General features: G+C 30.5%; 3 protein-coding genes across 5 annotated transcripts; 1 reads left to right on the top strand and 2 right to left on the bottom strand.

Moving 5' to 3' along the window:
- Positions 1-307: 307 nt before the first annotated feature.
- zda (peptidyl-prolyl cis-trans isomerase zonda) lies at positions 308-8,318 on the bottom strand. Of its 3 annotated transcripts, none has more exons than XM_068764033.1 (8): positions 8,198-8,318; positions 7,884-8,069; positions 7,665-7,811; positions 5,292-5,554; positions 4,258-4,504; positions 3,368-3,652; positions 2,429-2,553; positions 308-1,604 (listed from the first exon to the last, which is right to left on the bottom strand). In XM_068764033.1, the coding sequence occupies exons 2-7, from the start codon at positions 8,067-8,069 to the stop codon at positions 2,467-2,469; spliced, it is 1,215 nt and encodes a 404-aa protein (XP_068620134.1). In that variant the 5' UTR covers positions 8,198-8,318; the 3' UTR covers positions 308-1,604; positions 2,429-2,466. The 3 variants fall into 3 exon arrangements, with proteins under 3 accessions (XP_068620134.1, XP_068620135.1, XP_068620137.1); XM_068764034.1 differs by having other exon boundaries at positions 7,884-8,077; XM_068764036.1 differs by lacking the exon at positions 8,198-8,318 and having other exon boundaries at positions 308-1,600; positions 7,884-8,191.
- Positions 8,319-9,038: 720 nt separating this feature from the next.
- Cdk5 (Cyclin-dependent kinase 5) lies at positions 9,039-10,471 on the top strand. The gene is made up of 2 exons (XM_068763946.1): positions 9,039-9,795; positions 9,863-10,471. Exons 1-2 carry the CDS (start codon positions 9,138-9,140, stop codon positions 10,099-10,101), a joined length of 897 nt encoding a protein of 298 aa, XP_068620047.1. The 5' UTR covers positions 9,039-9,137; the 3' UTR covers positions 10,102-10,471.
- A 439-nt stretch (positions 10,472-10,910) lies between these two features.
- Psf3 (DNA replication complex GINS protein Psf3) lies at positions 10,911-12,830 on the bottom strand. Its single transcript, XM_068763947.1, has 3 exons — positions 12,619-12,830; positions 12,275-12,543; positions 10,911-12,086 (listed from the first exon to the last, which is right to left on the bottom strand). The coding sequence occupies exons 1-3, from the start codon at positions 12,710-12,712 to the stop codon at positions 11,862-11,864; spliced, it is 588 nt and encodes a 195-aa protein (XP_068620048.1). The 5' UTR covers positions 12,713-12,830; the 3' UTR covers positions 10,911-11,861.
- Between the last annotated feature and the right edge of the window lie 123 nt (positions 12,831-12,953).

The raw sequence follows: 12,953 nt of genomic DNA on the forward strand, positions 1-12,953 counted from the left end.
TCCCATATTTGTTTACTACATCTAATCTAAATGTGTAATTTCAAAAATTAATCTTAATAGTTTACTGTATATTTTCTTTACAAAAAAAAGTTAAATAACATCTATTTTGAACAGAAACCAGTCAATAAATATAATAACAATATATAGAGGCAGCTTCTTAATCAATGAATTTGAAAAAATCGGGCGTGTCAGACATTTGTTATTCAAATTATTAAAAAAAAATAACCTTAGGCATTTTCCTTTCTTTTTAAAAAAAGGAAAAATTAGGAAACAATATATATAAGGTATAATTACAATAAAATAGCAATGAAGTTTACAACATTTTATTAGTTTAATATACATAATTTTTATACATCAATGCCAATATCGTCCTTTTGATAACCGATATAATAAGACCCATACCCACAAATGTTTAATTGTTGCTTTAATTACAAGCACATATTTTTATTTACAAACTATCTACAATAACATTTTTATGACAAATAAAATTATTAAAAATTAAATATTGATGAATTTTTCCTCAATGAAGATTAAACATATATATATCAAATGCAAAAATAAACTGTTCATAACTCACCAATATTGGCTATCTATAAAGGCTAATTTTAAACAACAAAATTTATTTTTGAACAGCGAGTAAGAATTTTTGAAATTTTTAAGCTAAATGAAGATAAAATGTATCAATGAATTATTGCTTGCAATATAGTCCTAGTTGTAAAAGCCTTTAAATGCAAACTATTGATTTAAACGAAACAGCACCGAAATAAACTGAGTGCTAGGGAATGTAGTTTTATATAGTATTTATGCAGATTCCTGTCTTAGAAGTAGTAAAGATTCGAAAAATATATTTCTTTTTCTATGGCACTGGTTTAAAGAATATAATTTTGACAATGCCTAACTATGCCATGATAGAGTATTTTTAATTAAAATTTCCAAGTGACTTTTACATAAATATCGAGCAAAAGTGATAGTACAAATTATAATTATTTGTTTTGATAACAAACAAACTATATGCACAAATGAAAATATATTCAGGATATATTACCTGAAAGTTACAAACAGGCCCGCTTAGGTGGACAACAAAAAAATTTCTAATGTGATATGATCTCGGCCTATTATGTAAAACATCAAATCAAACCTTAGAGTAAGATTGGCAACTATTTCAGCATATGATATGTAGCCAATTATTCACAAAATTTTCATTATATATATGCTCTACCCAAGACTTTGCTGATGACAAAAATATTTGATTACTCTGCTCCCTAAAAAATATTGTGATAATACTTAGTTACTACAACGTCTTCAGCCCTTATACTATAGAAAACCATGGTTTTAAAGTTGCTTTCAGATACGGACAGGTAATACATATGTATTAATAATAAAACACATTAAAGTTAAAACTGAAGAAGTACTGTATAGATAGAAATAACAAAAAAAATGTACTTCCAAAAATACTAAAAAAACTGGACGATGTATTCTTGTCCTTCTTGGATGAATTTAAGCTCAACACATGGAAGCACTTTTCCATTTACTCACTGAGCCGATGAAGATAATAAGCTAATGTACACCTTTTCCCGGAAAATCTGTACTGGAATCCTGACTTCCTGGAACAATATACACAATTTTCATTCTGTTTAAGTCTGACAGAGGTAAGTATTCTCCTGATATTCAATAACCTGATAACAACATGTCTTGCCTATAATAATGTAATATCCGGTATTTTGAAACAAGTTACAACACATAACTCAGTTTTTGTAACACCAATAGCTCTTATGGTTTACAAATGAATGGAATACAGTAATCATTGTACAAGATAGGGAAAATAGACGCTTACTTGAGCAGCCTCTTTCAAATGTGTTTTATGCATCATTTGAACCAAATAACCACAGCAATAATTTTATATACTCAAGAACTTTGCTAGATTGCACAAAGGAGATCGAGAAAATCTAGAGAAGTCGTCGGTATTGTAAAAAGGTACCAGGCTGGTCGTATACTCGCAGGACTGAATCAATTACAAAAGCATGCAACACCACCAGTAAAGGCTACATACAACTTTCAGAAAACAAAAAGGCTATGTAGCGACTTTAAACGATACGTTAGTGGTCGATACCGAGTGAAAGTACCCGTTAGACGTCGGTACAGCAATGACCCTCGGTCATGAGAAAATAACTAAAAAAATATTAGATTTCATTGATTTACTATTAAAACAAAAATATGCACAGATATCAACATTTGTCTTAATTAAATAATCTAATGTTTCAGTGTGAGGATAAATAATATTCTATGCGACACAGTATCCATTAAATACTCTATCTTATCTTATAGAAGATAAGACGATTGTAGACAGAGTATGGTAAACATTTGTGTAATCTATCCATCACAATATATTTTATGTAACATGTAATAATGTAAATTGATTACGATTTACCTTCATAAATACCTCCCCGTTACAGTTTCGCGATATGATCACTGTGACTGTATTTTGTATCTATACACTAAGACACTGGCAACACCAACTAGGAAACTTAACAGAAGTGATCCCCACACCAGCATCTGCAAGTGGAACATATATGTAATTATTATAAATATCTCTGTCTGTATACCTCAATTTTAATTAAATAAAAACTGCAGTTATGGTTGACATTTATTTGAAGTACACAGGAAAAACATGCGCTTTGATTATGTTTGCAAATATGCCATACACAAACTATTTCTCATGTATGTTTGCCACATACTACATTTAATATATAGAAGCATGTTTTTGATATATGTTTTAATATGAATATAATAATTTCCTTTGAATCCACGGTCCTTTATCATGATCCTTATTTACTACAAAATCTATGAAACACTACCATTATCTATGCTAGCTTTGGATTAAATGAGAGGCCTTGTAAGTTTATCACTTATCTTAACGCATTACATCATTAGTTGCAACATTTATTTTATAGGTGATAACATCTTCAGCAGTTATTCTATAATATCTTAGCAGATTTATTAAATTAAGATGATTTAATTAATGCTTGATAATTATACTTTATTCTTTATCAATCCAATTCAAACAATAAAAGCCATACCACTGATTATGAATCAAATATATTCATTTAGCCAGATATATCTAGATATCAGTCGTTAGCCACCCACTGTACTGCATAGACCTATCACAAAGAACGCCAGCGACTTCCCGCCACTATGACCATGTCCTCGGTTCACCTAGTGGAGACCCTAACCGGAGCCGCGTCTACCGTCTCGTATAATAATTCGATTGTATAATAATTTTTCTAGTTTAAAATAAAAAATATAATTTTAAGCTCTTCCGAATATTTTGTTTCTTCTGACGTAATCTATTATTTTGAACGAATGTTACCTTAGCTCGTGATGGTTTTTTATCTGGCGATGAACCCGACTTAGGCTGCCCAGTTGTTCCCAACATTCGCTTGGCAAGACGTCTCTCTACCGATCTGTCCCTGGTAGCTTTCAATTCGCAACGTTGGAGCTCCTTGCGCGCGCCGGAATCTTCAGGAGCTGCTGCGGCTGCTGCACGAGCCGCTTCCAAGGCCTCAGCATTCCGACCCATTGCAGACAGAATGCGCGACTTGCGGTACAGCGCTTTAGCATTCTTTGGTTGACATGACAGAACTCTAGTTACAGCCTAAAATAAAATTTGAGTAACTATTATTCAGAAAGAATACACTATGTATTCTTTTTTTCAACATAACCGCTAATTACCTGCCCGCAGCGCCAAATTCTGAGGAGCGCCTTTATGGTGGTATGCCAATTTAATTAGTATGATAAATATTAATAACTATGTTATTATATTTTTGTCAAATAGCATTACAAAAAATCTTGGTATTCAGACATTAGCAACAGGAATAGTATAAATTACTTTTCAAATGCAATTTATTATGCTATTCCATGTTGCATCACTTGAAAGTAAATAAATTACAATTTTTAAATTTTTTATTGTACAGTAAAATTGTACAATCATGTAAGGAAATCTAACAAATTTTGTTTTGCCCTGGACACTCAAAACTCCAGAAACAGGCCTGTCTATAATCACCCTGTATCTACATGATAAAAATTAGACATATTTAGACAAAGCAAACTGGAGAATGCAATAATTTTAATTTTTGTCTTTTGGATGCAGGCATCAGGATACTAGGTGTATTTTTAACAGGCAATTTAAAAAACATAGGAAGATTTTTTTTATTTGATAACTTGAACCACAATAATAATGAATAAGGTGGTAACTGTCACCTGCAAAGCTGCGTCATAAGCACCGGCCTTTAACTGAGCTGCTGCCATGTTATTGTATACTCTCAGGCGTTCTTCCAGCAACTCTTGCAGAGCTTCAGAAGTCTGCGCTAATTCCCCAGTTGGCGTCGGATCTGTTATACCGCCCTCACTCTCGTCCAAGACGTCAAGCGACCGCCTGTACAACTGAATGGCAAGTTGCGGTTCACCACGCCCGTACCACCAGTTTCCTCGTGTACGTCGGCGGATTCTACATAAAATGGATATTTTTGTTATTTAACCTGGTTGTTATTTGCATAATCTATGTCAGTTCTATTGACGCATAATAGTTAGTAGTCGCATAATAGCTAGTTTAATTTTATGAAAAAGGTTTTGATAGAAAAATTAAAAATTATTTAGAATCAAATATTACATACACAAAAACAAACAATAAATAAAGTGACAAACTAAATCTACACGTCAGCCGATAGACGCCCACTACAAGACATAGGCTTCTCCCAAAGATAACCACGATGATAGGTTTAACGCTGCCCGCATCCAACTTTCTCTTGACTATGTCGTCGATCCAGTTAGTACCTACCCACGCCGTGTCTAACGGCTCGTGGCCGCGACTCAAGAAACTTTCATCCCCCAATGGTCATCAGCTGTACGAGCGATCATTGAATTCTTTCAGCTAAATTTACGACTGGTTCTTTTGACCATCACCTTTCTGGTTCGATCTCTGTGACCTTAAGCCTTCTAATAAGGTCCATTGTAAATGATCATATCTCCAATTCAAAAATCAGCATTGGTAAAACACTGGTCAAAGACTTTTGTCTTCAGACATTACATTATAAACAAAAAAAAAAAACTGACAATCAAGCCAATTCTTTATAGTTTTATCCACTATTTTTAAAAATTTTATTTAATTCAACAAAATTATACATGCCCATTTGTAACCGTCAAGACCTTTGATGTAAATAATACAACCTTGACACACTAGCCCAACTTCACACAGCAAAACAATTGCATAAATTAAATAAACAATGATTATTTACCCAATTTCCATCCTCTCTGCTATAGATAAGGACTCATGTTCCGGTTCTTCTGACCAATCATGCAGTTCAAGCTTAGCTTCTAACCAGGTTTCAGGTCCTATAGCAACACCTTCATACATGGGCCCTTCTGTTTCACCTACCATTCCCAAGCTCTCACCAGGCTTTAAACCAGACTCTCCATAACCAAAACGTGGAGCCATATGCAGATAACATGCTTCACCCTTGTACATGAGTGTCAAAGCTAAGTCGAGACCTTGAAGGACCTGAAATGATTAAGTCAATATGAAAAGGTTGCAACTAAAAATATTTTATTTTCAAAATATGGATTTCCACATATTAAAATTAATTATTGTTTACTATATGCCTGAAGCATTTGTACTGTCAAAAGCAAAAGAAAATAATATAACATATTTCAGTGTGATTCATTTGTACAGGTAGATATGAAACCTTTAAATTCCTGACTAATCTATAACTAATCACCATGCTTTACTACAAAATAGCTTTACTTTATTTATTATTGTTATGGTTAAAGGTTTACTGAAATCCATAATAATTTATAAATTTAAAAACAATCCCTTTTTGGACAGTTATTAATAGGTAGATCTTATGTAGAGAAACCTATATAACCCACAGTCACAACTATCTCTTATTTCATGTAAAAATTTTAAACCTGACTGGTTATTGAATGTTCTACAATTTTTAAAGAAAATATAAAGGTGTTTAGATCACATATATCTATCTTTTTTTTAGCCGTCATTAAGGTGTAATAACTGTCTGCCAGTTACATATCAGACTGGGAAGTCTTTTCACAAATAATAAATATAAACACAATACGGCATTACCATCCATATCTGGCTGGTTTTAATGACATTAAAAAATTCAAAATATGTTTTTATTTATATTATTTGGGTAGGCATTTTTACGTGCACTTTTGGATCATTGATAATTAACATTATAGTAGTAAGCTACCACCAGCTTGGGTGATCTGGTAAATAAAGCTGACAAGGAAGTCAACAACTTCTATTTTTATATGAAATTTAGTCTTTTTTTATGTGTATATAATAAAATCAACCATGTGAATTAATCAAGACACTAAGTTCCTCATGCTTGGATAAATTAAAAACTCTTAAAATCTCTAATAACATTTAATTTTAGTATCAAACTAAGAAAATGAAGGTCCAATATCTTGTTAAATTTTGAAGATGAAATTACATGTTTATAGTTCTTGTATTTACTAAGTGTCTATCATTACTTTTTATGTAAGATTTTAAAATTTGGTGTATAATTAATGGTTAATAAATATATAAAAAGATTAAACATTTCTATTTCTTTCTGAAAAAATAAGGATATGTAATGAAGAAAATGGAAGTATTTCAAATTTTCTTTGAAAAAAAAAAAGTGCAACACATGACTCGAAAAAAAATTGTGTCATTTATAGACCAAATGCAGTGTTGGTGAGAATAGCATAAAGACAATTTAAGCATTTTAAATTCAGGGACATTGAATTCAATTATGGATCCCAGTCCAGAGACACAGTTAAACATAAAAGAGATGCCATTTTCGAGAAAGCAGTGCAAAAATGGCTTTTTAGTAGTTACAATGTAGCTATAGAAATGCAAATTGATCATAAAACAGTTTTCACATATTAGAAATAAGCTGAGTATACCAAAAAAGCTTAATATTTGGGTACCACACTAGTTCACTGAGTAAAACCTTATGAATTATGTACTCATTTGTGATTCTTTATTGAGACATAATTTAACCTAACTGTTGTTAAAGAAATTGATGAAATGAAAATAGATCATATTTGACGATCCAAACGACTTCACAACCTCTCAAAGTCTGGGTTAACTTGCAATAATGTCATGATGTGTATTTAACATAATGAAGTATTTGGCTTGGAAGGTATCCCACGGTAGCCCTGACCTTAGACCTTTAGATTTGCATCCATTTTAGTCTCTTCGGAATTTGTTAAACAGGGTAAGGTTTACCTATATACTTTAGTTAAATGTAAATAAAGTTTGAAAAAATTTTACTTGAATTTTCATACATAATGTGAAAGAAGTTTTACCACTACTTGTTACATAACTATATAATGCAATACTTGATCATTAATTAAAATCAAATTTATATGAAAATTAGAAATTTTGTGTGATATAATCACAAGAATAACAAAGAATTGGGTTGTGATAACAAAACCAATGGTGGACAGATAAGATAATACTGTTATTATTTATTTTACTTGAAACATGATATCTCTTCCTATAACCATAACATTTATTATTAGTTTATTCAGTATTATTGTTGCTTATAAAACATTGAATAAACTAACTTAAAACTACTGTTTTATAAGAGCAATAAAGATATGCTTACCTCATTGTCACCCAAATATATCTTAACCTGATCTCTCTTTTCAACAATATCTCCTTTACCATCCTTAATTTTTATTTCATAACTTATTCTACAAATATCGCTTCTATGTGGCCTCAAACCTTCCGATTCATCGCCGGGTTTTATTATCTAAAATAATTAAAATATAAATATATATAAACATGTAAAAAAACATAATTTAAATTATATTTGAACATTCACCTTTTTAAGTAATGCTCCAGATCCTAAAACATCCTGCCACTCTGGAATCTCATCCGGCTTTTCTTTGTCCGCGGCGGCTGCTTCAGCTAACTTCGCTTCTTCGATCTCATGAGCGGCAGCAGAAGCTAGGTCTTCGAACGAACTACTCTCCGACTTGTCCACCATAGTCTTTTCTCCTTCACTCATCTAAAAATCTCGTTTTTTGCGTTTTAATTAAACGACGTAAAATGATGAAAATTTTAACAATTCGAAGGATATGCACCAAAAAATTCTCAAAACCACTTCAATTGATACAACCCAATACAAATACGCACCTTCTCAACATATATCACAGACGAAATGAATACTAAAAAATCGGTAAATTAATCACATAACAGTAATAATAAAAAGCAAAATACGTATGCAACGAGATGACACTTCAACTTTCTGAATTGACTTTTGTTGACGAAATGTATGAATGAAATTACAGATTGAATGGACTTATAGGTAATTGCAAAATTCATATAAAACAAAAAAGTGATTACTGGAATCTATTTGATAAATTAAGGCGTTTATTTTTAACTGTAAGTCAGTTTCTAGATATATCGAAACAATTTCGGTAACATCATGTTGTTATTTGAAAAGAAAAATTAACTATTTTAATTAAAAAATTGAATGTGTGAATTTGAATAAATGAAATTGAATATTCTTCTTAAAATTAAATATACTAACAAAGAATAATATTTATTTATGCGAAAATAAAAACAGCGTAGTCGATGCAATTAAAAATTGGAAGAAATTCATGACGGAAATATACCCAATGTTTATTTCATTATAACAAATATCAGATCTATAATTTTTTAAAGGAACACTACATAATGAACGTTGAACACTCAATGAGGTCTTCATTTAACGATAGTAATTTTAAAAATTCATTACTTCAAAACTGGTCCAAAAAAATATTTGTGTAAAACTCTCCTGGTCTCAATCTAATATATTTTTGTTTATAATTGCACAGTAACGATTTCTTCTTTACATACACTAAAATAAACATGATTGTTAAATTTAAAATATTATGAAATTACAAGGTTTTTTGGCGCGTAAGACGTAATTTATCTCCTGTACTTCCCTTAGTTACAATTATTCCCTGTCATTATGGCACTAGTGTATATTCCGATCGTTTGTTATATTCTGAATTAAATTTATAAATTAGACAATTTGAGTGTATTTTAAAATTTTTGCGTGGCAATTAATCTAAAAAAATTCTGATCCATTATGCAGAAATATGAAAAACTTGAGAAAATCGGTGAAGGCACCTATGGAACTGTCTTTAAAGCAAAAAATAAAGAAACTCACGAAATAGTAGCTCTAAAACGCGTAAGGCTAGATGATGACGATGAAGGTGTTCCATCGTCTGCTTTACGTGAAATATGCCTTCTCAAAGAACTAAAACATAAGAATATTGTACGGCTTTACGATGTGCTCCATAGTGAAAAAAAATTGACTTTAGTGTTTGAACACTGTGATCAAGATCTTAAAAAATATTTTGATAGTCTTAATGGTGAGATAGATTTGGATGTGGTAAAATCATTTATGTATCAACTACTCAGAGGCCTAGCCTTTTGTCACAGTCATAACGTTTTACATCGCGATTTGAAACCTCAGAACTTGTTGATCAATAAAAATGGTGAGCTCAAATTAGCCGATTTTGGATTAGCCAGAGCTTTTGGTATTCCTGTTAAATGTTACTCTGCAGAAGTAGTGACTTTATGGTATAGACCGCCAGATGTGTTATTTGGGGCCAAGCTTTACACAACAAGCATTGACATGTGGTCTGCAGGATGCATATTTGCAGAATTAGCTAATTCCGGTCGACCATTATTTCCTGGCTCTGATGTTGATGATCAATTGAAAAGGATTTTCAAATTACTTGGTAAGAGGAGAAAAATACTCTTTATCAAGTTAGTAACAATATTATTAATTACACTTTGATTTTTTAGGTACTCCAAATGAAGATACGTGGCCTGGTGTCACACAGTTGCCAGACTATAAGCCTTTGCCAGTATATCAACCAAGCTTAGGCCTTGCTCAAGTGGTTCCAAGGTTACCAGCAAGAGGTAGAGACCTTTTAGCTCGGTTATTAACTTGTAACCCAGCTTTAAGAATGCCTGCTGATGATGCCATGGCTCATGCATACTTCCATGACCTAAATCCTTCTGTAAAGAATGATAGATGTTAACAATCAATACATCCATATAAATGTACCTCTGAACTGTTGTTTTGTGATAAAGACAATGTTGAGGTACAAAATTGTGAGGAAGAGACTTAATATATGTTTTATACTCAAGAAAATGAAAAGAATGTGCATTAGTGTATTTATTTCAACTATTGTGTAGTGTTTTTGCTTACATTGCTCATCTGCTTTCATTATGTCTTAACTTGCATTAATTTTTCCAATCTTATTTATTACACTTTTTAATTAAATTTTTATTATTAGTACATAAAGAAAAAAAATACAATTTTGTTATGTTTAAATTTACAAGATGAAAAATATTATTAGTTATTTAACTAAGAACAATATTTAAACTAAAAAGTGTAATTGTCATCAAAAATAAACAATTTAGTATTATAAAAAGTTTAAGTATAAATGTGTTATAATAAATAAGTTACTTTTTTTAAGATGGATACACATTAAACTACTTTTAGACACTTGCTGAGGTTTTTCTTTGTCAAGTTACTCAATGCTTAATTAGAAATTAGAGAATATAGACAATTGCATTTATACTGTAGTGCTGACAACAAATTATGATTAGTTTTGAGGCTTTTAAAACAATGTATAATTGCAAAGATAAGTTAGCTACTTTGGCAAATGCTTATTTCAGATAATTAAGAAACAAACATTGTGCATGTTACTTTTTAACTTAAATAAGATCACTTTTTTATCATCATTAACATAAGCTTTTTCATCTGTGTATCCAAGTGTTGTATACAAGAAATTAATATATTGTAACAGTTTTATGATCTCATTACCTTATAAACCTTAGTAATAAAATAGGTTAACTAATGACTGCTATATAGGTAATTCAGGTGAGATTGGAATAGTAAATAACTTAAATGCATATAAGAATTTAGAATACTTTATCTATAATAGTTGATATTTACTGTGCAATAAATATTTGTTACTACTCCATTTTAATCTTTATAATTGAATGTCTTTATTTGATATTTTCCTATGCTTTTGCAACAAATAATACATGAAACAACAGACTATTTGCAGAAGAATGCAATAATATGATGGAACATTTACAAATGATAAAAGCTTCATATATTTTTTCTACATATCATGGAAAAAAGTCCCTAGTGAATTTTCTATGACCTCTTCTCAAATCAGGGTGCATTAACAATTTTAGCTTATATTAAAAGATGTCAATATAGGTCAGTTTAATAAATGATCCTGTATGGTTAATAATACAAACAAATCAGAGACCATGTAATAATGATTATTCATAAATGCTTTTGCAATTGACATGTGTTGATATTGATCTTAAATCTATTGAATACAACCTCACAAAAATTTTAACTTTATAATTAACTGATGTCAAACATATTAATAGCCTGTGCCCTTAAGCTAAGTGTTATTATTTAACTATAAATAATAAACACTAGTTTGAAATTTCACTTGTTTTTCATGTACTACCAGAAATATGTCTCATAATTTTTTATGTAACAGTAAATAAACTGATAAAGAAATGATAAGGATTTTATATAACACCTGATAAAACAAAATAAAAATTACATGTTTGTATTTATCCCGATGAGGTTCTTTAGTTAAGAGATTTTAAACTATATTAAATATTGAGAAAGTCCATGTTTAATGGTTTTACTAAGAAAAGTAGAATTTTCAAATTTAGCTAAACAAAGTATATAATTATGTTAATTCTCAATTTATTTCTTACTTTCCAAAAAACGGATGTAGTTTTAGATATTGCTTTATTTTATTTAGAACATTTCCATTTCAGCTCGTTTCCTCTTCCTATGACTTGCTACCATATTTGCAGTATTTAATTGGCATTCTCCTCTTTGCAACCATAGAGATAATGCTTTTTCTGTGGAAGCAGCACCTGCTGTTCGTTGTCTTTCACTTTCTGATAGAGGTTGCAAAGAAGTAATGGAATCAGTGGAGGCGCTAGCAGATAATATCATACGAAATCTTTGTCTGAAAGTCTAAAAATAAAAAATCTGTTATAAATCAAAAATTAATAAAAAGGTGGATTTAAATGTAAAAGGTTAATTATGCATGGGTTAATTATAAATATTTGAAGGACCTAGAAGTGTGTCATTTATATTCTGAATCTTCCACACTTGTTAGAATAACATTTTTAATGTTATTGTAGAAATGCTTTAATACTTACATTAATTAATGTATTTTCAACTTCACCTTTTATATCATATTTCGCTATATAACAACCAAGTTCATAAAAATGTTGTCCAAGTTTGTGCAAATTGACGGTACAAGCGTCTGCATTCAATATCTCTCTATATGCCTCCTTATATATTTTAGGTAAATCTACACTAACTAAAGGTGGTCTCCGAGAGTACAGTGATTCTGCTAACCATAGAGGTATCTCAACATTTGTTCCAGTTTTCAAATCATCTTCGGTAGATGATGGATCTAAGAAACCTATTAAAAATTACGAAACATTACTCAACACTCATTTCAAACAAAATAAGTAAATTTTCGAAAAACAATTCCTACCCATTTTAGGCAAGTCGTGTAAAAATTTACAAGGTATTTTTTCATTAGTGACTAAAATATCAGATATTGATAAATAATTAGATTGATTGTTCATTATTGGAAAATAACCGTGAAAAAGTTTTAATTCTTGGATACATGAATTAAGAAAGCGATAAATACGCCAAAAGTTTTATAACATCCTCGATCTGTTTATGAAAACAAATCTGCGGGAAGTTAACTAGAACTTTAATAAATGCCGCGACATGTAGAGAGCCAAATTTGATTTAGGTACAGATTACTAATTTTTTTTACGATTACATAGAATCTCAACAATAAATAAAATAAAATCCTTTCTG

This window comes from Battus philenor, unplaced genomic scaffold, assembly GCF_028537555.1.
Source record: "Battus philenor isolate CCGP_79_NKW_IND1 unplaced genomic scaffold, ilBatPhil1.0.hap1 SCAF_19, whole genome shotgun sequence".
Classification (NCBI taxonomy): Eukaryota; Metazoa; Arthropoda; class Insecta; order Lepidoptera; family Papilionidae; genus Battus; species Battus philenor.

Excerpts from the sequence above, each read along its gene's own strand:
- Psf3 (XM_068763947.1), bottom strand. The coding sequence starts at position 12,712 with ATGAACAATCAATCTAATTATTTATCAATATCTGATATTTTAGTCACT. Across the intron at positions 12,544-12,618 it reads ACACGACTTGCCTAAAATGG|GTTTCTTAGATCCATCATCT; the intron begins GTAGGAATTGTT and ends AATTTTTAATAG. Across the intron at positions 12,087-12,274 it reads TTGAAAATACATTAATTAAT|ACTTTCAGACAAAGATTTCG; the intron begins GTAAGTATTAAA and ends TTTTATTTTTAG.
- Cdk5 (XM_068763946.1), top strand. The coding sequence starts at position 9,138 with ATGCAGAAATATGAAAAACTTGAGAAAATCGGTGAAGGCACCTATGGA. Across the intron at positions 9,796-9,862 it reads AAGGATTTTCAAATTACTTG|GTACTCCAAATGAAGATACG; the intron begins GTAAGAGGAGAA and ends TTGATTTTTTAG.
- zda (XM_068764033.1), bottom strand. The coding sequence starts at position 8,069 with ATGAGTGAAGGAGAAAAGACTATGGTGGACAAGTCGGAGAGTAGTTCG. Across the intron at positions 5,555-7,664 it reads TATATTTGGGTGACAATGAG|GTCCTTCAAGGTCTCGACTT; the intron begins GTAAGCATATCT and ends TAATCATTTCAG. Across the intron at positions 4,505-5,291 it reads GCAGAGAGGATGGAAATTGG|AATCCGCCGACGTACACGAG; the intron begins GTAAATAATCAT and ends CATTTTATGTAG.